The 23232-nt window shown below is 45.5% G+C and overlaps 1 protein-coding gene across 2 annotated transcripts in view; it reads right to left on the bottom strand.

Annotated features, from left to right (window-relative positions):
• Xpo6 (exportin 6) overlaps positions 1 to 20188 on the bottom strand; it is a 107138-nt gene extending 86950 nt beyond the window's left edge. Inside the window, exon 1 of one of the 2 annotated variants that reach the window (XM_059267208.1) lies at positions 19747 to 20188. In XM_059267208.1, coding sequence (XP_059123191.1) covers positions 19747 to 19749 — 3 coding nt within the window. In that variant the 5' untranslated portion in view covers positions 19750 to 20188. Of the gene's footprint in view, positions 1 to 19531; positions 19551 to 19746 lie in introns of those variants that run through there. The other variant, XM_059267206.1, reaches the window with a different exon arrangement.
• Between the last annotated feature and the right edge of the window lie 3044 nt (positions 20189 to 23232).

Below are 23232 nucleotides of genomic sequence, written 5' to 3'. Positions count from 1 at the left end.
AAAGCCATGAGCAGCTTCTATGTGGGTGCTGAGGTTTTGAACTCAAGTCCTCATGCTAGCAGAACACTCTTACCTACTGAGCCATCTCCCTGAAAACTATACTTTTTAAACTTGACATGAAAGTGCACACCTATAACTTCAGTACTGGGAGGCTAAGACAGGTCTGAGGAGAAACTGGAAACACATAATGAGTTCTAAGCCAGCCTGGGCTAGAGTATTTTTTTAAGGCTTTAACTTCTGTAATACAGAACACCACTCTCCTGTACCATTGGCACTATACGTGTTTCCTTCCTCCACCTCACTTGGCGGTTCACAGGGTCATGTGGAGGTTCACCGTTCTCACCTCCCCACAGGGCCACCTCTAGCCCCTCCACTGTCATTTTCAGTTACCCACCAGCGTTCAAGAGCAAGTACATAAATAACAGCACGTTTGACACAGAAGAGTTTAGAACTATGTCCATGATTCTGAGAGCAAAACCTGCTTGACATTTCTTTTTTGTTTGTCTTTAATTTTTAAATTATATATCTACTGGATGATGGGCACAAGCCACAGCACAACCTATGGAGTTCTCACTTTCCACCACATGGGCTGCAGGGGCTAAAAACTCTGCTGAGCCATCTCTTCAGTCTTCCCCACAAGCCCCGAATCATACTACACAGACCCAGGGCTATCTCAGTAGAGCACCTCTTACACTACTCCCTGGGACCCAGGCTATCTCAGTAGAGCACCTCTTACACTACTCCCTGGGACCCAGGGCTATCTCAGTAGAGCACCTCTTACACTACTCCCTGGGACCCAGGCTATCTCAGTAGAGCACCTCTTACACTACTCCCTGGGACCCAGGGCTATCTCAGTAGAGCACCTCTTACACTACTCCCTGGGACCCAGGGCTATCTCAGTAGAGCACCTCTTACACTACTCCCTGGGACCCAGGCTATCTCAGTAGAGCACCTCTTACACTACTCACTGGGACCCAGGCTGTTGTTTTCAGTACTTCTGACTATCCGACTGTAAATCTAGATTCCCCTAACCTCTTCCTTCAGCTTGAATAATATTCCAAAAGAGGCTCACAAAACTCAGCAAACACTGGTGGTGTTTACCAGCTCTGTTTTTCCCAAGAAAAGTCACAATCTTTAGTAGTCCTCAGAGTCGGGACAGACTCATTTCCATAGGACACTATAGGCTGGTAATAGTTACTATATACAAATCTAAAATTAATTTTTCACAAAAGTATGAAGGCAATTTATGGAGAATAAATATACAGCCAAATACTTGGGAACTGGACATCTATATTTATTTGTAAACATATGTGTGTGTGTGTGTGTGTGTGTGTGTGTGTGTGTGTGTGTGTGTGAGAGAGAGAGAGAGAGAGAGAGAGAGAGAGAGAGAGAGAGAGAGCGAGCGCGTGAGCACATTTTACCAGGGTGTGTACAAATTTGCAGGGGCTTAGCATATTATATAGAACTCACAAAGTGTACAAGTGAAGACATGTACCAAATGAAGTATTCAAGAGAGCTTCAAAGCTCAGTTGCCCTTCCCTCATGTGCTACCCTCCAGACACAGCCACTTGGGTTAGCTATGGTGAAACTCTCCACGCCTATATCACTGGCCACTGTTGGCAACTTCAACCCCAGCCCCAAGGCTGAGGACTTTAAATTCCCAACCTCTAATCCTCCTAGTTTTTCTGGTGACTACAGCCATTCTAAAGCCAGCCCATTAGTGGACTCACTAGCACATAAAGGAACAGCACTTTGGAAATGCCTGGGATGCATCCCAACTTCACACATCACAAAAACACTGTCCTTGGCTTTTCTGATTCACACCTCCCTTCTCCACCTTTACCTCCCAGGGGATCTGGCTCTGAGAAAACCATTAATGAATTAATCAAAAGAAGACACTGAGGGCTGGAGAGATGGCTCAGAGGTTAAGAGCACTGACTGCTCTTCCAGAGGTCCTTAGTTCAATTCCCAGCAACCACATGGTGGCTCACAACCATCCGTAATGAGATCTGGTGCCCTCTTCTGGCATGCAGTCATACATACTGTATACATAATTAATTAATTAAAAAAAGAATACACTGAGCCAGGCGGTGGTGGCGGCACACGCCTTTAATCCCAGCACTCGGGAGGCAGAGCCAGGAGGATCTCTGTGAGTTCGAGGCCAGCCTGGTCTACAGAGCGAGTTCCAAGAAAGGCGCAAAGCTACACAGAGAAACCCTGTCTGGGGAAAAAAAAAAAAGAAGAAGACGACGACGACACTGACTCCACAATGTATGAATTCACTACATGTCATTATTTGGCTCAAAAAATAAAACCCTCCATTGTATCAAACACTCCATTTTAGTGGCGTATTGCAAAATTATGATGGCTCGTTCCCATTTGGGAGGCGGGGAGGAACCTACCTAAAGAACAAGAACCATTTACCTAAAATACAATACTCCCTTCCATGCCACTAAGGGACCCCCATGAAAATTTCAAACTGAGAAATAGATGCTCAGGGGCCACCTCTGTTTGCCCTTGTCATCCCTGACCACTCTTCCCCCATTTTCTAAGGTCTTACATGTTAAATATTGGCCCAAACTTACTCATTTTTTGTGTGTATGAATTATCTGCTCTATGACTTTCTTGTTTCTTATTGTAGATTCAATGTTTTTGAACAGTAATAGTATGTCCAAAATTCAATATTTTAAAATATTCAAATAATAAAATGCATTGTAGAAAAAAGCCTTCCACTGTTACCTCCTCTAACTATCCCTGGTGGAACCACCTGAAGAGAGGCTACTCATTTGTTTTTAGGTTGGCTATTTTTGTTTGTTTGTTTGTTTGTTTGTTTGTTTGTTTTGAGGCAGTATTTCCCTGTGTAACAGTCCTAGATGTCCTGGAACTCACTTTGTAGACGGGCTGGCCTCAGAGATCCGCCTGCCTCTGCCTCCCAAGTGCTGTGATTAAAGGCATGCGCCACCACCGCCCAGCAGGTTGGCTATTTTTGATGGTACAGAAGGAAACACCTGCCCGTTCTCCATATCACACTTCAAATCAAGGGTAATGTCTAGAAGGTTCCTACTTACCCCCAGCATGACATGTACTGCCATCTCACTCAAAAGCAGCACACTGTTGCTACCTTTGTCCCTGTCTCAGATTTCTTCTTACCTCAGGCCCAATAGTCATTGGTCCTCTACTAGAAACAGTAAAAAAAAACTATTTCTTCCCTGTGATACAGCCTGAGGCAGCCTTCTCAATTAAGTCTCCAGAATTCCAGACTGCCGACAAAGACAGATTACCAATTTCCTAACTATAATACAGAGGTAGGATTCAAATGTAATCTTATAAATCATCTTTTATATGGTTTAGAAGAGATACTTACACAGTCCTAGGTGCTGGGAGGCTGATGCCCCAGGAGTTCAAGGCCAGCCTAGGCAACACAAGTGAGGCCCCAAGAGAGAAAGAAACTGGGTGGTCACATATTGTATGATTTCATTTATATAAAACAGCCACAGAAAGCATATTTATAGGCACAAAAGCCAGGGGCTTGGAGAAGACAGACAGACAGACAGACAGACAGACAGAGAACTAAGTGGATACACGACTTCTTCTGGAGTGATGGAAAAACTCTGAAACTCTACAGCTCCAAATGTATCCATTGTCATGTTTTGCTGTTGTTTGTGGTATTGAGAACTGAACTCCAAGCATGCCAGACAGGTGATCTACTAGTGAGCTTGCATTCCTTGTCCTATGTCACTGAATTTGGCACACTTCAAAGGATGTCAAGTTTTATGGTAGGCATGATGGTGTGTACACCTGTAACCCAGTGCTTGAGACCAGGTAGGACTGTGAGGTGAAAGCTAGCTTGAACTATACAGAGAGATCTATCTCCAAAACAAACAAAGAAAAAAGGAGGGCTACCTCCTATAAACAGAAAAATAAACACTAACCTGAAATAACTTTTCCTACATATGCACAATACTGAGGAACACTAAGAAGCCACTAACCTTTGCTAGTAGCTCTTTCTTAAAATTATCAATGTCATGAATAATGAGAGCTGGCACTTCTGGAAAACATGATGAAGTGCCTTAAAAATGCTCATATTAAACTTAAAATTAAAACCGGGCGTGGTGGTGCATACCTTTAATCCTAACACTTGGGAGGCAGATGGATTTCTGTGAGTCTGAGGCCAGCCTGGTCTACAAAGCAAGTTCCAGGACAGTCAGAGCTACATAGAGAAACCCTGTCTTGAAAGAAAAAAACAAAAACAAAACCTAAAAGTATCCCAAAATAAAAGGTTTATGAGGAAGGGAGAAAGGGAAATTCTCCATACCCTAAGTCTTTCTGGGAATCTGTCCTAAAGCAACTTCTAAAATTCAGAAAAAGCTTTTTGCAAAGACATTAATCATACATTGTTTATTATGGCAAAACTCCAACTGCTTAAGAATCCATGCAATGCAATGCTACACAGTCATCATAAATACTTGGGGCACATTTAACGACTTCTCCTATAATGTAAAGTGGGAAAGTGAGTTTATAGTACAATAGCAACCACTTAGAAAGTAAACAGAGGGCTGGAGAGATGACTCAGCAATGAAGAGCACTGGCTGCTCTTCCAGAGGCCTGGGTTCAATTCCCAACACCCATATGGTGGCTCATGACTATAACTCCAGTTCCAGGGAATCTGGCACCCTCACATAGACATACATGTAGGCAAAACACCAACGCACATAAAATAAAAATAAATAAATCTTTAGAAAGTGAACAGAAAACAAGACAAGGAGGCAAACACATTGCTACCAGAAGTTCAGTCAGGTGTAGTAATTTCTTGTTTTCTAAAATAGCTATTAAATATTTGAGAGTTCAAAATAACTTGCAATCAGTGTAACTACTAAGCAAAATCAAGAGGTGGCAGAGTCCCATAAGATCATAAGCAGCACCAGCTTCAATTGCCTATCAGTACCAGGATGAAGTTGGCGCAGAAACTGGGTTAAAGAGGGTCACAAATCAACATTCAGGGTGTCTTTGCTGCAAGGCTCTGACTCTGTTCTCAGTAACTCTGTAGAGAAGCATATAGACACCCTCAATGACTTTAGGAACTATCCTAAAGTCTAAAATTATCTGTAAAAAATAAAAAAAAAAAAAACTAAAATAAGCAAACACTTGACGGATCACTTAGTTCTTTTTCCTAAGCAGACTGCAGAACTCAGATGAACAATTTCCTGAGTAATCATGAGGGCTAAGGCTCCGTTCCTGAGTTATTAACAGGTTTTGCCAGGTCACACCTTCAAACATCTGTGCTGCCTAGCAGAAACCCTGTTCAACATTTCTATTCGTCCATATGAACATCCCTAAACACACACTCTAGCTTCCTATTCCACATGTACCCGCCACACCATCTGCCCCAAATGTCCCACACTCTCTACCTAGAGACTCCATATCTGTTCTGAAATCCAAGCTACACACCACCTCCTTTAGAAAGCCTTCTCTGATACAACTCTCCCATGCCCAATTTAGCCAAGTTGGCTTTGAACTTAATTGGCCTTGAACTTCAGACCTCCCTGCCTCATCTGCAAACTGGGATCATAGGTGTGTGCCACCTAGTTGGCAGGAACTAAAATTCTCAAAGCTCTGCTCATCCCTCCTCTCCTTCCATTATCAACAGCTGCAGGCCAGATGAACGCGACTCTGCAGCCTTCTGGAATGGATCTCCTCCGTTCAGACAGTGCTTGTTCTACTTCACTTCCAACGTTAGCAAACAATTACAGATGTCACATGGTCCAGTGCCTAGACTGACATATCAAGTATCTCTTCAACTTTCTCTGACTAATTAGTAATTCTTCCCCAGCCTAGTGAATGAAGCTTGGAGACCACTCTCCTCTAGGCACACTCACTGGCTCAGCTAAGTGATTTGTGTTGCTCCAGACAACCTGAGTCAACACAAATCCTAACACCATTTATAAAAGGCCATGAGAGCTGGGCATGACAGGCCACACCTTCTGTCTCGGCACTCAGAAAGCAAAGGCAGGCAGGCATCTCTGTGATTTGGAGGGCAGTCTGGTCTACATAGTGAATTCTAGGCTACGGCCATACAGTAAGACTATTTCAAAAAAAAGGCACTAAAATCTAGAAATAGTCTATCTGACATACTTCCTCCAACAAGGACATACCTCCTAATCCTTCTTAAACAGTCTACCAATTGAGAACCAAACATTCAAATATATGAGCCTATAATGGAGGCCATTCTCATTCATACCATTACACTAGTCATGGCAATGTGCATGTATAATTTCAGCAGTGGGAGGTGGAGACAAGATCCCTGGGATCTGCTGGCCAGCCAGGCTAGCCTAATCTGTGAGCTCTAGGTTTTTTTGTTTTGTTTTGTTTTGTTTTGTTTTTTTAATTTTATTTTATTTTCTGGAGCTGAGGACCAAACCCAGGGCCTTGCGCTTGCTAGGCAAGTGCTCTACCACTGAGCTAAATCCCCAACCCCAAGCTCTAGGTTTAATGAGAGGCGCTAATTCAAAAAGTAAGGTTGGAGAGCAATTAAGGAAGGCACCCAGCATCAGCCTCTGGACTCTGTACATACATATGCATACAATGAATACATGAGCGAACACATACACGGTTACACAATAACAACTGGAATACATCAAATGTTGATTTCCTGGTTTGGACACCACTGGGGCAACTGGCAAAGTAGACACAGGATTTTTTGTACCAGTTTTGCAACTTCCTGTGAGCACAGAATTGTTTCAAAATAAAGAGTTGTTTTTAACCTAAGTGGTGGTAACTATTTTTTTTAACTATTATGATGCCCTCCCCATCCCTCAAAAAACAAACCAACATACCTAGGCATGGTAGCTTACTTTTATGATAATGGCATTTGAGAGACTAAAGGCAGGAGGCTCATCTGAAAGCTAGCCTGAACTACACACAGAAGGCTCTGTCTCAAAAAGGGGGTTGGGAAGATAGCTTACTCACAAGTTCAGTCCTCAGAACCAACACACACACACACACAGCTAGGCATGGTGGCACACACTTGTAATTGCAGTGCTGGGGAAGCAGACAAGTGGATCTGTGATAGCAAGGCAGCCACCTAGCCAAGGTGAGTTCTGGACCAGTAAGTTGGGGGGGGGGGGGGGCTGAGAGACAGTGCCCAAGGCTGTTCATCTGCCTACCAAATGCATGGGCACACATGCACCACTACCCAGGAAGAAAAAGCAAGCAAAGAAAATTATCACCCACCACATTTTGAACACAAGTACTGATTTTGGGTTCTTACCTCTGCACGTGCACGTACGAATGTACATACAAACACACACACATACACATACACACATACACACACACACACACACACACACACTCACACTCCATTTTTTGCTAGCTTCTTTGTACTTTTTGTTTTAATGAGCATGTGGTCACTTTTAAGGTTATCTATCCAGCTGATACTCTTAACTGAAGAAAGAAAAGGGGGAAGTCGTGGTTTGAATGAGAATGGCCCCCACAGCTCACATGTTTGAATACTTGGTCAGCAGTTATGGAACTGTTTGAGAAGGACTTAGAAGGTGTGGCTTGTCGGAGGCGTGTTACTGAGGGTGGGCTTGAAGGTTTCAAAAGTCTCTCACTTTCTCCCTGGAATAGTGTCTATGGATCAGGATGTAAACTCTCAGCTACTGTTCCAGCACCATGCCATGGACTAACCCTCTGAAATCATACAACCCAACTAAATGCTTTTCTTTTAAAAGTTGCGAGCAGCGATGGCGCACACCTTTAATCACAGCCTGGTCTACACAGTGAGATCCAGGACAGGCACCAAAACTACACAGAGAAACCCTGTCTCAAAAAAAAAAAAAAAAAAAAAAAGTTGCCTCAGTCATGGTATCTCTTCACAGCAATAAAAGTAACTAAGACAAGGAGCATCAAGCTTCCCAGGGCTATGATTAGCCAAATTACAAAGCAATCAATGATCTTTTGTTCCAGCTTCATTCAACTCATAAAAACACCCCTTGGATACCTCTGCTAGAGCCCTGCACCAGGGTTCTTTTGTTCACTGTGAACTGTAAAAATGAGCCTACTAAGCTGGGAAGAAGATCCATTATGTACACCATAGTGTCCTCAGTGCCCAGACTTCCTCAATCTTGTCACATTATGAGATAGCCAGAGATTGGCAGATCTGACCATCTCATCCTGTTCACCATGGAGAAAATGTTCTCAGGTTTTAAGTTCAGCTGGCAAGATGTACTGTTTTTTCTACAACAGGCTACATTTTTCCCCTTCCCTTCCCTCCCCCTTAGTCAAACAGGCTACATTTAAGTAACTGTGTACTACAGAAATCTAGTAATCTGTGTACAACATGGCTTTGAGGGTTGGAAGCAGCACTGAAACCTGGCTCTGTCAATCACCATGTAATTTTAGACAAGCTATTAACCTTACTCTTCCTGAGCCAATGTTCTTATCTTCCTCAATTACAAAATGGCAACAATAATAGTTATACAGCACAAAGACAGAGAGATTCAATGAGGAAGCAGTCTGTAGTAGTTGGGCCCCTAAGCAATGGTTAGCACCAGATGTAACTAAGAAACACACTATTCTCTTCCTCTAAACCCCAGTCTCCTTCCCTTTCGACTAGCACCCTTCTAGTCCCCTCACTCTGCTGGCTTTAGCACATGGTCCACACAGCACTGTCCTAACTCCCCACACTCACTTCCTGCACATGCCCACTTGCCCAGCGCAAAAGCTCCCAGATTCTAGACAAGGGACTAACTACAGTCACACTCTATTTCAGTCTTACCACATACCTCAAGTACTACTACTATTCATTTCTAATCTCTTAGGTGCACCTTGACCTTCTTGGGTTTATTTCCACTCCTGACTCAAGTATCCAAATATGCTGAATCTTACTAGGCACAGCAGAGCAAAGAGGAGTGAGTAAGCAAGGAGGCTGAGCTTCAGCCTTCTGAACTGTTTGACACTTACAATAAGGCCATACAGGGCCTTTTAATTATCACCTAATAAGGGTAAATAAGTGCTGCAAGCCGCAGGAAAATGTAATGGAATTCAGCTACTATCACAAAAGCTACTACTTGGAAAGGTCAAGGACTTTTCTGAAGGTCAAGCCATGGCCTAAGAAGTTTTGGTGATATTTTAGCTTTTATATATATATTAGCCAATTCCTGCAATGATTTCCTTGTATGCTGTGTATGCTTATAACAGTGTATTTTACCTGAAATAACTATCAAGCATCCAAGGCCAAACAATCTCCTGAATTAAGGTAAATTAAGCTCAGACCCTCCTTTCTATACAGCCCTAGTGGTATTTATACTAACGCTAAAGACTCCTAACATTTACCTAACCACCTCTAGGAATGTAATTTGAGCACATAAATTCCCTTTTCTGATATATTAACAGATTTTAGCTCTTAGTTGACCTCCTCCCTTACCACTCCCCTTTTGGGTTGTAAAAGAAAGCCTGATGGTCACTGCCTGAGGAAAACTCTTGTCTGCCTTTATGACTATAAGAATTCAAGCCTGGTGACCTTGCTTTGGCTAGAGCACTGCTATTGCGTGGGTATATAACTGTAAACCTCAGAGACTGAGAGAGGATTTTGACTGGAGAACTAGATGGAGAACTGGAAGAATAAGATGGAAGATGAGGAAGAGCCAGATGGGGACGAATGAGATGAGAAAGACCAAGATGGGGCAGAAAATAAGATGAGAGAATTAAGATAGAACTTAGAGGGGACAGCAGATAAATGTAGAGAGAAATCAGGGAGAAGGAGCTAGGCATGAGAACAGAACTGAAGCTGTGCAGATAGGATTTTATCCAGAAGAATAAAGTAGATGGACTAAGAGCTCGGTGTACTTAGATTCTTTTCCCGAAAATAATTTGCACCGTTCATAGCTTCTCTTCTGGAAGAAGATTATTAAGCCTGGACCATAATAATATTTGAGAAATAAGAAAAGCCCCCAAAAAAACCACCTATAATCCAAGGTAAAGGTAAGGTAAGATACTAAACTACCGAGCCCGAGAGCCTCTGAACAGTCTCACTGCAAACATAATGAAAGGACAAGCGTCATCAGCGGCAGGCAGTCTGAGTAAGAAGGAAGAGAGGGCCAAAGTGTACCAAGTGTTCTGGGACTGACAGGGGGGAGGCTGGGACAAGAGACTGAGGTATGATTTGGGAAGTCTAAAAGATACTCCAGGTATCGCTTTTACATCTAATAAGTCATCTTCTTCCACTGAGAAGTCTAAAGTCATAATGCCTGTGGGAATCAATCCAGAGGGCATGTGCTTCCAACTACCCTCCCTGATAAAAAGCTGGTCTCCAAAACCAAGGGACCCTGCCCCCTGCTCTGAATTACATCAAGTGGCACCTTATACATGGGCTCTCTGAGGCAGCTGTGGCAGGCTGATGGAAGGAGAGCCTGGAAGCAGGGGGCAGCCTACCCTATTTCATTTCTGTGGCTAAGATAAAATACCCAGCGAAAAGCAATCTAGGGGATTGGGCTTACAATTCAAGGTTACAGGCCACTGCCACAGAGAAATCAAGACAGAAGCACGAAGCAGCTAGTCACAGCCACAGTCAAGAGAGAAAATGATTGCATGAATGCTTGTGCTAGGTTCACTTGCTCTAATACAATGTAGGACTCAAACCCAGGGAATAGCACCACCACATCAATTAACACAGCCAGTCAATCACTCCTCAGACACACCCACTTGCCAGCCTGGCCTAAACAATCCCTCTCTTTCCAGAAAACTTTGGAGTGTGACAAGCTGTCAGTTTTTAATGCTAACCATCACAAACCTGGTATGGTGGTGAGAACCTGTAATCCTAGCATTTAGGCAGTTTGAATCCAGCCAGGATACAAGGTTCCTACCTTAAAAAACAAAAACAAACCAAAAAACAGAGACTGAGAGACTGACGCAAGCAGAAGACTAGCAGACCAGGGTTAAGACACAAACATACCGGCGATATCATCACAGGTCCAGCAGAAGAGGAAGTTAAATATGACTCAACATAAAGAGTGTACAGTAGATGAATGAGGTCATTAGCAGAACCAGGCCATGGGGAAAGAACACTACCCTTAGGGAAAGATGACAGATATGGTTTAGATACTGATGACCACAGCATGCTAAGGTGCACATCCATGCCCAAAGAGGTTTAGTTCCTATCAGTTCACAGGTCACAATGAAGCTATAGGCAGAAAAGAACATAATAGGAGAGCTGGAGAGATGGTTCAGCAGTTGAGAGCATTCACCATTCTTTCAGAAGACCCAATTCTCAACACCCATATTGGGGGGCTCACAATCTCCAAAACTCCAACTCCAGGAGGATCCAATGCCTCTGGCCTCCACGGGCACCTGCACTCATGTGCACATACCCACACACAAAAACGTAAACTGAAAATGTTTCCTAGTAAAATGAAGAAGGCAATAGTAAAGACACCAAGGGAGCCACGAAAAAATTTCAAGAAAAGGAGACAGCAGATACCAGGAGTTGAGAAACATAAAGACTAAAAACACGTTGTGGTTTTCATTTTTTGTTTTTAAGACAGAATAGTATGTAGCCCAAGCTGGCCTCAAACTCACCATACTTCTGCTTCAGCGTCCTCAGTGTTGGGACTACAGACATGTACCATTAAGCTATTCACATTGGACCCAACACAATGAGGTTATAGGTGGTCTTAAAAAGTAGGTGAAGACCAAAAGTCTGCCTACTGATTAACAATTTATTTTTGTACATTTCAGATCACTACAAGATAAAATTTTGAATGTTCTTATTACAAAGAAATGGCAATTAGAAGTAACAGATATGCTAACTGAGCACAATATCACACTGTACCCCATAAACATGTACAATGATGGTGCTACAAGAATCTTGGATGTTGGGTGGTGGTGGCGGCAGCGGTGGTGGTGGTGGTGGTGGTGGTGGTGGTGGTGGTGGCGGCGGCGACGGCGGCGGCAAACACCTTTAATCACAGCACTCAGGAGCCAGAGGCAGGTGAATCTCTGAGTTCAAAGCCAGCCTAGTCTACAGAGCTAGTTCTAGGACAACCAAGGCTATACACACAAAAAAGAATCTTAGACACAATAAAACACTAACTTAAAAGCCAGTCTGCAATGGGTTATACAATATGAATTATGAAGAAATGGGGAGAGGAAGATTAAAACAGAGGCAGGACAAGGAGCATGGCTCCACTATATGGTAGAGTGTTTGCCTAATGCACCTGAAGCTCTGAGCTACAGCATCAGCAGCAGAAGTAAAAAAAAGCAGAGAAGCAGTTCCACATCCCTCTTCACCTCTGCCTAGGCCAGCATGCTCTCCTTAACTTCAATTATCTAAAAATCTTCAACTCAACCTTGTACTGCCAGGTGCCAATCACCTCCATCACAGCCTCCCACCTATTTACAGACACAGCCAGACCAAGTATTTTGTCAGCACATGGCCAATCTGTCAACTCTTTTTTTCAACCCTCCACGCCTACAAATCCAAATCACCAAGTGATTCAAGCTTGTAATTGTTCCCAGTCTCCATGTTAAAGGCTTCCTAAGTAAGTTTAGTTTTTTCCCTTCACTGATTAATGAAGAGATTTTAAATGACAATTCTCACGGGGCATGGTAGCACACACCTTTAATCCCAGCATTCAGGAGGCAGGCAGATTGAGGTTAGCCTGGTCTACATAGTACATTCTAGGCCACTCTGAATTCCACGTCCAAAGCAAGCCTTTGACACATCCTACAGACAGTATTATCTATGGTTCCCTCACCAATGAAATCTAGGCACAGCTGATGGTCTATTTTCCTTTGAGGGGAATCTCCAGTTACTCTAGGGTAGTTCTAGAAATTCTCCACCAACTAGCTGCAAAGGACCTATGCATCATTCTTTCCAGCTACTTCACACAAGGCAGCACATGAGCCACTTAATCTATCTGATGCTTTCTTAACATGACATATTCTAGCCAGGCTGAGCATGGGGACAAACACCAAGTATGCCAGCATTTGGGAGGCCAAGGCAGGAGGACTGGGAGTTTGAGAACAGCTTAGACAGCTCAGACATCTCAAAAAGTGAAAGAGGCAAAACTGGTGTTCCTGTGCTGCAGGTGGGTAATGTCCTGAGAGCCCAGGACGTCAGAGCACCCACGTGGTCACTCTCCCTCCAGTCACGACACCTACTGTTCTCTCCTGTGTGCAACAGAGATCCTGAAACCACACGCAAGCACTTTTACCTGGAGGACCTTTTCCTTCCCTAGCTTTAAGATCAAACGTGCCCTCTAGGAAGCCTCCCTTCTCCCAGTTCCCTTAATCTGCGTCAGCTGCTCCTTGGGCACACCTAAGCAATCTTTTACTATCACTCTTATTACCATCTCCAGTTATATCAGAATGTGTCTCATCTCCTCACCAAATTCACTCCCCTCCAAGGCAAGCAGAACACTGCCCTGAAAGTACAGTAGTGGTGTGAACAGACTTTCTGTTTTCTTCTCTTTTTGGCACTGGGGCCTTCACACATGTTAAAAGCAAATGTTCTGAATTATACCCCCAGCAAGCAAGGGTTTGAATCCCAGAGTTCTACCATTTGGTTGCAGTGTGACATTGGGAAGATGCCTAACCTTTCGATGCCGTGAATTCTATAAAATGGAAAATGAAGGGCTGGAGAGATAGCTCAGTGTTGCTCTTCCACAGGTCCTGAGTTCAATTCCTAGCAACCACGTGGTGGCTCACAACCATCTATAGAGGGATCTGATGCCCTCTTCCTGAATAAAGGCATACATGCAGATAGAGCACTCATATATGTAAAATAAATAAATAAATCTTAAAAGAAAAAAACGGAAAGTCAAGAACTTCTCCGAGTGGTATCGCAGGCTTTTAATCCCAGCACTCCAAAGGCTCTGTGATCTTGGAACTAACCTGGTCTACATAATGAGACCTATCTCAAAAAAAAAAGAAAGAGAAGGAGAGAGGGAGGGAGGGAGGGAGGGAGGGAGGGAGGGAGAGAGAGAGAGAGAGAGAGAGAGAGAGAGAGAGAGAGAGAGAGAGAAGAGAGAGGTGGGGCTGAAGTGATAGCTAGCTCAGGAGGAAAAGAGGTCAATCTCATAAGCCTGACAACCCGAATTCAAACCCCCAAACCCATGTCTAAGGCCAGATATGGTGGCACATATCTATAATCCCAGCACTCCTATAGTGAGACGGGAGGCAGAGAAGAGACTCACCCAGAAGATCGAGGACCACACAACACAGCAGCAGAACCAAGAAAGGCCCTCCCTCAATCAGGTGGGAGAAGAGAAGGACTCCTGAAAGTTTCCTGTGACCTCCACACCTGCCCCATGACATGCACACACCTACACTCACATACAAATTATAAAATAAAGAAGGTTGTCAAGGCATGGCTGGAAGAACTGGAAGCCTAGCTAGTCACTTCTTGATATTGAACTGCCTCTCTAGACTGTCACCAATGGTATGGCCAAATACAGAACCTCTGAGCACTACTGAACTTTTCCTGTTTTCTGTCTTGTCACGTGGTGCCTCCCACAGCAGGGTGTACATTACAACACACCATGTGTCAAAGGTCTAATTTTGTCTTCATTGCAGGGACCACATTAGAAAAATAAGCTTTAATCTATACAACTGGGGCGTGCACGTATCAAGTACAGGTGCCATTCCTCAGTGGATACCTTGCTTTTGAAACATTACCCTGGAACTTGCCAAAAAGTCTAGGCTGGCTAGCCAGCAGGCCCAGGATCTGCCCATCTGGGCATCACCGACTCTGGGATTACAACTGCTTTTTTAAGTGGGTTCTGGGAATAAGGTCAGTGCATCGTGTTTGCGCAGCAAGTACTCTTCCAACGGAGCAACCTTCCTAAACCCACTCCAGTGGGGGGCGGGGGGGGGGGGGGGGGGGGGGGGGGGGGAGAGAAGTGTGGGAAAATGCTCTCATGGCACACAAGTGGAGATCAACATTCAGGAGTTGGTTCTTCCCTTCCTCTGTGGGTTCCAGGAACTGGACTTGGGTCATCAGGCTTTTGGGGCAAGCACTTTTACACACTAAGTCATCTTAAGCCACTGGAGGGGGAAAAATGCCAGCTAGATGGTGACACACGCCCGTCTCTACTCAGGAGACAGGAGGATCACTACAAGTTCAAGATCACTAGTCTACATAGACACAGCAAGTACTAGGGATACATAAGGAGCAGTAGTGGTTCCTACTAACTAGTTTTCTGAAAAAGTTAGTAGGAACCGCTAACATGTTACATCTCTTAAGAACTGCAGAATTAAGGTAGAGTGCTTTCCTAGCATATGTAAGGCTTAAAGTTCAACTCTCAGCACCGAAAGAAAATAAAAATAAATAAATAAAACTTCAGAAGTCAACCAAAAATGGCGCAGCCATTTAAAACAGAGCTCAAGGAGCTGACTCAGTCTTAGCACTTAAGTGCCTGCTCTTGAAGAGGACCTGGGTTTAGTTCCGAGCACCCACATGGCAGCTCACAGCAGTCTGTAACTCCATTCCAGGGGATCTGATGCCCTCTTCTGACCTCTGCTGGCACCAGGCACACATACATGTACTACATACCCACATAAACATGCAGACAAAACATCCACACGCATAAATGTTAATTTTTTTTTAAAGGGAGCTGCTGTGGGATGGTCTGTATGTCAAGTGTGTTGCTGATTGGTCAGTAAATAAATCACTGATTGGCCATTGGCTAGGCAGGAAGTATAGGCGGGACAAGGAGAAGAATTCTGGGAAGTGGAAGGCTGAGTCAGAGAGACACTGCCAGCTGCCAGGATGAGAAACAGCGTGTGAAGATGCCGGTAAGCCACGAGCCATGTGGCAAGGTATAGATTTATAGAGATGGATTAATTTGAGCTGTAGGAACAGTTAGCAAGAAGCCTGCCACAGCCATACAGTTTGTAACCAATATAAGTCTTTGTGTTTACTTGGTCAGGTCTGAGTGGCTGAAGGACTAGCAGGTGAGAGAGATTTGTCCTGACTGTGAGCCAGGCAGGAAAACTCTAGCAACAGGGAGCTAATACAACTAGCCGTTTAGAAACTCTGCTCTGTAACCGTGAATCTTTTTACCTGGCAGTAAACCTGCAGCTCAAGATCCCTCCTGCTACAGTGACAGTCTTGTTTGTTTTTAGTTCAGTTGTTCCCTGTCCCACCACTGCCAATCTCAGAATGCAACAAAGCAAGGGTGGGTGACACTCCCAATTACCCTCCCATGATGTGGCACAGTGTGCAACAAAATGTAGAGGCCTTCACGCAAAGTTCCACCCCTTGCTAACAGCTCCCCGAGATCTGTTTGCCTTCCCTCTGCTGGTGACAACCTGGCAGGGTCAGTGTAGTTAACCAGTGCTGGACGAGTAAAAGCACTACATAAAATCAGCTGGCATCTGGGGGGGGGGGGGGGGTGGTGAAGCAGGCTTTCCTAAAGAGCCCAGGTCGACCTGGAACTCACTCCTCAGTCCAAGATGGTCTCAAACTCTTGACAATCCTCCTGTTGAGCCACCAAAATACTAGGATTACAGGTATGCACTACCATGCCTGGCCAGAGATGCAATTTTTACCAGCTATGCCATTTTACTCATTTTAAAAGAGACATTTAAAACACATAGATTTAGATCAACAATCTTAAAAGTCAAAATGTAGCCAGGCCTACTAGAACACACCTATAATCACCACAGAAGGCTCAGTCAAGAGACAGGAGTTCAGGGCCAACCTGGGCAACACAGTGGATTCAAAGGCCTGCCTGCTACACAACCACCCTTCAACCTCCACAGAGTGACACTGTAAGCTGGTATAAACGAAGAGAAAAGGAATTACTGAAATAAAGGGCTGTGATTCCCAATAAAAGACCTTGTCCTGCCTGACACAAACCAGGCAATGGCTTCTTGACTTAGCAAAGACCACACCACCCAATCCCTTGACCTTCCTCCTCTGGAACAATTGCAAATGAACCATTAGGGTCATGACAGTAGATCCACTGGTCTCACACCCATAGTGGCTACTTCCTACATGTTTAAACTGAGATCTAAATAAATAAATAAATAAATAAACAAACAAACAAACTGAGATCTACATACAAAAAAAATCAACAGCTTCACAATTATTTATTCAAAGGTAATCATGCTCTTAATGCCTTACTAACTGCCGATTAGATGAAGAAATCTGAGCACAAGGTCGACTTGCTAGATCTACTGTATACAAAATTCTGTCCCAGCAACATGCTAAGTTCCCTGAGGGCAGGACACTGTCTATCTAACTTTGTTAGATAGTCAGTCTAGGGTGTAGCATATAAAGGCTATTTAAACTAACCAAAAGATTAGTACACTCAGAGTTGGAGAGATGGCTCAATGGTTAAGAGCACTGGCTACTCTTCTAAAGGACCAGGGTTCAATTCCCAACATCAACATGGCCGCTCACACTTGTCTGTAACTCCAGTTCCAGGGCTTCTGACATCCTCACACAGACATACATGCAGGCAAAACACCAATGAACATTAAACAAAAATAAATTTTAAAAAGATTTGTATACTCATATTCATACAGTAGCAGAAGCAAATCAGGTATCCACTGAGGGAAGAATGGGCAGGTAAAATATGTGCGCTCACACACAGACTGGAGGAAATTCTGCATACCCTACAATATTGATGAACCTTCAAGACACTCCACTAAATGAAATAAGCTAGTCATAAAAAAGAGAATATACTTTAGGACAGAAACAGAACGGGAAATGGTGGTTGGGAGTGCAGGGAAGAAGAGCCACTAAAGGAGGGAGCAGAGGCTAGTATTTCAGGGTACAATGTTTCCGTTTGGGAAGATGGAAATTTTCTGGAGATGTAGACCATGACAGCTACATAATATAAATGTACATAATGCCAGTGAACTGTAAATTAGTTTAAGTGGTTAAGTGTATTTTGTCACAATCTAAAAATTCAAACATTTGGGGCTGGAGAGATGGCTCAGTGGTGAGGAGCACTGGCTGTTCTTCCAGAGGACCTGAGTTCAATTCCCAGCCTCACATGGCAGCTCACAACTGTCTGTAACTCCAGTTCCAGGGGATCTGACACCCTTAGACCAATGCACATGAAATTATTAAACAAATTTAAAAAAACCTCAAACATTTTAGCTGAGTACAGTGGCCCACATCTTTAATCCCAGCACCTAGGAGACAAGGGCAGATGGATCCCTGTGAGTTCTAGCCTGGTCTATGAGTTCTAGCCTGGTCTATGTAGTGAGTTCCAAGACAGCCACAGCTACATAGTAAGACTCTGTCTTTAAGGGAGGGGGGTTGAATTCAAACATTTTATAAAATTATTGAAGGAATGTGAAAATTATTTCTATAGAACATTTTTTGTTTGTTTGTTTTTTGTTTTTGAGACAGGGTTTCTCTGTGTACCTTTGAAGCATGTCCTGAAACTCACTCTGTAGCTCAGGCTGGCCTTGAACTCACAGAGATCCACCTGCCTCTGCCTCCCCAGTGCTGGGATTAAAGGCGTGTGCCACCACCGCCCGGCTAGAGAACATATTTAAAGAACATCTCTGCATTGTACAGATGAACTCAGAGCTCAACAGATCTGCCACCTTTTATAGTATACACCATATATAAACATATACACCATATATAGTACCCACAGTACAAATTACACCATGCCACTCAGCTTTAATGGTACAGTTTACCCAGCTTGCTTGTAAACCCAGGACAAAGTGGATCCTCTTTCCATAACCAGGACCTTACACACTACCCACTCAGCCCTCAAGACAATCTAGTCTAATATGTGCATTAAAAAACTGTGCCAATGACTACATGGCCCAATACATCACTAACTCGCCAGGCAGTTGGAGGGTGCTATCCCTGGAGATGCTCAAACCCAGGTGGGGCAATCAACTACTGTCATGGACTAGATGCCAAACAGAGGCAGATAAAGAATCAGACAACTAACTTCACCCTGCCTGCTGTGATGGGCAGATAAGGCTCAGAAACACTACAATGGCAAAAGACAAGTGCTCAACAAGCTACTGTGAGTACACAAACCCAAGGCAGTACCGAGGGGCTAAAGGGCCTGGAAGAGGGGGGGCTATCTCCTTCAAAGGTTTTTGAGCTGGATCTGAAAGGATGCATAGTTTTCCAGGGAAAAGGGCCAGAATATAAAGCAGAAAGAACAGCGGCCAAGAGGTCCAAAGATCCCACTGCTGACTCTGCCATCATGTGTTTCAGCAACCTCTGCAAGGCCCACTCTAGGTTTCTCCAAATGCAGACCTACAGATGGGCGGAATGTTCTCCAAAAATCCACCCAGTTCTATAATAACAGACTGCTTATGTTCAAATCGTGCCACTGTCCCAAAGGAGTCGCTTGACCTTGGGCAGAGTAATTAACTGCTCCCTGCCTCAGTCTCCCCATTTCCGGGGGAGTGGTGTAACAACTAAACATATGCCAATCACTTAGCAAAGGAAATGGCACACAGTAAGCCATCATAAATAAATGATACTGTTAATCACGACTTGCTGTACTAGGAGCACAGCAACCAGCGAGGCAGGGGGCTGTACCCACGGCGCTGCCAAGGTCCTCCCTCCTAGACTCCAAGACATCCATTGGGTGCGGGGGGGGGGGGGGGGATGGGAGCGTACAGCCGGTTGCACACCCTGCACGCATGTGTCACCGGCCAGGCTCGCACGCGCCTCTCCCCGCCCCAAGAAGCGATAGCTCAGCTGCCCCGAGACCCCACTACCACCCCTCCAACCGGGTCCCTGACCCCACTCACCATGCTGGCCGGAGGGGGAGGTGGCTCAGGTGAGCTGGCTCTTTGGATCTCACGCGTCCCGCTCGCACAGTTCAGGTCATGGTCCCGGCAGGCTCGGGGAGTCCCCCGCCCATGCAAAGACAACCCGTTCCCCACCCGGGCCCCGCCGGCACCTTTAAAAGGAGCACAGCGGCCTCATCGAGGACCCCCGAAGCTATTCATCTAGACCTCGGCCCACCCCAGGCAAACGCAAAAGCAGGAAATGAGGAAGGGAGGCAGCTGTGCGGGGGCCCCCCGCCTGGGCCCGACCCCCAAGAGGGAGGTTGCGGGCCCAGGCAGGGACTCCCCGGCCTCCGCGGCCCGAGGCGGCGACGGGCCCGGCCGGGGCTGAAGGGGCGGGGGCTGCCCGGGCCTGGGCTGCGCGGCCGGCTCAGGAGAGAGGCCCGCGGGCCCGCGCAGTCCTCTCCACCTCTGCCCTCGCGGCGGCCCCACTCCGCATCCCTGCGCGCCGCCCGCAGCCGCCGCTCGCCCCGCGCGGCCACCCCCAGCCAACAGCCCAGCGCCGCCGGAAGTGGCGAGCACCAGGCGGCCTCAGCCCGCGGCCTGCTGCGGCGCTGGAACCGGACCAATCCGGAATCCAGCGAGGGCAGAGGAGGGCGGGGCCGCACCTGACGGTTCGCTGGCCCCGCCCACCTCGTCCCCGCCCTAGCGGCCGCGGACCGCCGCGTTGGTAAAGGGACACGCGGCCATTTTGGTAAAGGAGTGGTTTCCCTTTCGTTTCTGTCGCTCATTCATTCCGCAAATCTTTTTTGAGCGCCTTTCCGGACCCTGGCACCGGACCAGAAGTTCGGCGGCGCTGGACTGTGTATCTCCTGGGGCTTTTATTCATTCAGTCCACTGCTCTGGGTGCTAAGACCAGGAAGTGTCACAGGACGAATTGAAACAATGTTCCGGTCTTAATTGGCTTCATTCTCAATTCTAGAGTCAGGCAATACTTAATAGAACAAAACACAGAACAAATGTTCCAAACGAGCAGAGTAGCAAAAGTGGTCTTAGATCGATGAAAAGGGGCCTAGAGAAAGCAGAGCAAATCACTGGACTGTGGGGAAGGTACTTATAAAGTTGGGGCAGAACCAAAGAAAAACAACTGGGTAACAACAGTGTACTTTTGTGTGTGTGAAGATCAAGAAGAGGGAATTTCATTATCATTCAAGTAAATGTAGTCCTAGAAGATTTAAAAGAAGCAAAACTGGTCTGAGCCAGCTGTGGCAACTAGCCTATAACCCCGGGAAGGAGTGAGGAGGGAGCAGGATGGAGGCAGCAGAATCCAGAGTTCAAAGTCATCCATCCTTGGCTACATAATGAATTCAAAATCAGCCTGGACTACATGAGACCCTGAGTCAAAAGGCAGAGGGGGCTCAGCAGTTGATATGTACGACTCTTCCAGAAAAGTTCAGTTGGATTCCCAGAACTCACACTGGTCAGTTCACAACTACCTGTAACTCCAACACCAAGGGATTCAACAACCATCTTCTGGACTCTAGAGAGACCTACACCCACACACACGGCATACACATACATAGGTACACAAACATACATGTAAATTAGTATTTTAAGGGGCATGGGAGCAAGGGACCAGTGACATAGCTCAACCTGTGAAGGCACTTGCTACTATGACTGACAACCCAATCTAAATTCAGACCTCAGAACCTGTGATGGTTTGAATAAAATGGCCCTCATAGTGGTGGTGGTAGCACACACATTTATTCCCAGCACTCGGCACTCAGGAGGCAGAGGCAGGTGGATCTCTGTGAGTCAAGGCCAACCGGATCTACAGAGTAAGTTCCAGGAGAGCCAAGACTACATGGAGAAGCCCTGTCTTGAGAAGAAAAAGAAAAAGAAAACAAGAACGGCCCCCAGAGGCTCATCTATTTGAATGCTTAGTCATCAGAAAGTGGCACTATTTGAGAAGGTTAAGAATGATTAGGAGGCGTGTCCTTGTTGGAAGAAGTGTGTCACTGGGGGTGGGTCTTAAGGTTTCAAAAGCCCATGCCAGACCCAGTCTCTCAGTCTCTCTGTGGATCAGGATGTAGCTCTTACCTATTGTGATAGTTTGAATGTAATTGGCCCCCCATAATCCCAAAGGGGGTGGTACTATTTGGAGAGGTGGCTTTGTTGAAGTAGGTATGGCCTTGTTGGAGAAAGCATGTCGCTGTGGGGGTTGGCTTTGAGGTCTCTTGCTCAAGCTTCACCTTGACAGACAGTCCACTTGCCTTCTGATCAAGATGTAGCCAGCACCATGTCTGCCTGCACACTGCTGTGTTCCCTGCGTGATGATAATGGACTGAACTGAAAACCATAAGCAAGCCACCCCGATTAAATGTTTTCCTTATAAGAGTTGCCATGGTCTTTGTGTCTCTTCACAGCCACAGACACTCTTAAGACAGCTACTGTTCCAGCACCGCACGCTGCCATGCTTTCTGCTATGATAATAGTGGACTGACCCTCTGAAACTGTAAGCAATCCTCCAATGCATGGTGTCTCTTCACAGCAATAAAACAATGACTAAAACAGAACCCAACTGTGAAAGGAAAGAATAGATTCCCACAAATTGTCTTTTGACCATACTAGCATCAAGATGTGCTTGCACACAGACACACGTATGTGCACACACATACACATTAGGTCTCAGACAATCCATGTATCCAGAAATGAGCCCCAGCTGGACTATAGCGGGATTTCTGGTGGGTAAATAAAGGCATCATGCCTCAGGACTTGTGAAACAGGTTCCCGTCCCCCAAAAGGAGTCATTTCCCTTACCTCAAGCTGAAAGGACCTACGGCTCTCCACTGACTTACACCTGCGGCACATTATCAGCATATACACACGCTAGCCTCCAGGCTCCTATAGTCCCTATTCACAAGCACATGTTAGTTATTCACTTCAAAGACCCCACACTAGCATCCTGGCCCTTCTCACCTCCTCCTCTACCTAGAACTCCCAGGCCTGCTCCAATCATGGGCTGCTTCCCACCCCCAGCTACTCATCCTCCTATAACCCACATGATTTTTCCATCCCCCACCCATGACCCTGCCCCACTCTCTTGCTTCTCTTGAAGATAGCCCTGGCCATCCATGTTCAATCTACTTCTTTTTCTCTCTGCTCTAGATTCTTCCAGTTGCCTCTAGATATTTTCTCTCTTATTCACAATAAAAAACACTGTGCAATGGTGGTGCACACCATTAATCTCAGCACTCAGGAGGCAGAGGTAGGCAGATCCTTGTGAGTTCAAGGCCAGCCTGCTCTACAGAGCTAGTTACAAGACAGCCAAGGCAACACAAAGAAACTCCTCCCCCCCCCCTTTTTTTTTGGAGCCTGTCCTGGAACTCGTTCTGTAGACCAGGCTGGCCTCGAACTCACAGAGATCCACCTGGCTCTGCCTCCTGAGTGCTAGGATTAAAGGCATATGCCACCACTGCCGGGCTTGAAACCTTGTTTAAAAAACAA

Source organism: Peromyscus eremicus, chromosome 1 (assembly GCF_949786415.1).
Source record: "Peromyscus eremicus chromosome 1, PerEre_H2_v1, whole genome shotgun sequence".
Taxonomy (NCBI): Eukaryota; Metazoa; Chordata; class Mammalia; order Rodentia; family Cricetidae; genus Peromyscus; species Peromyscus eremicus.
This window is presented reverse-complemented; position numbering and strand designations above follow the sequence as displayed.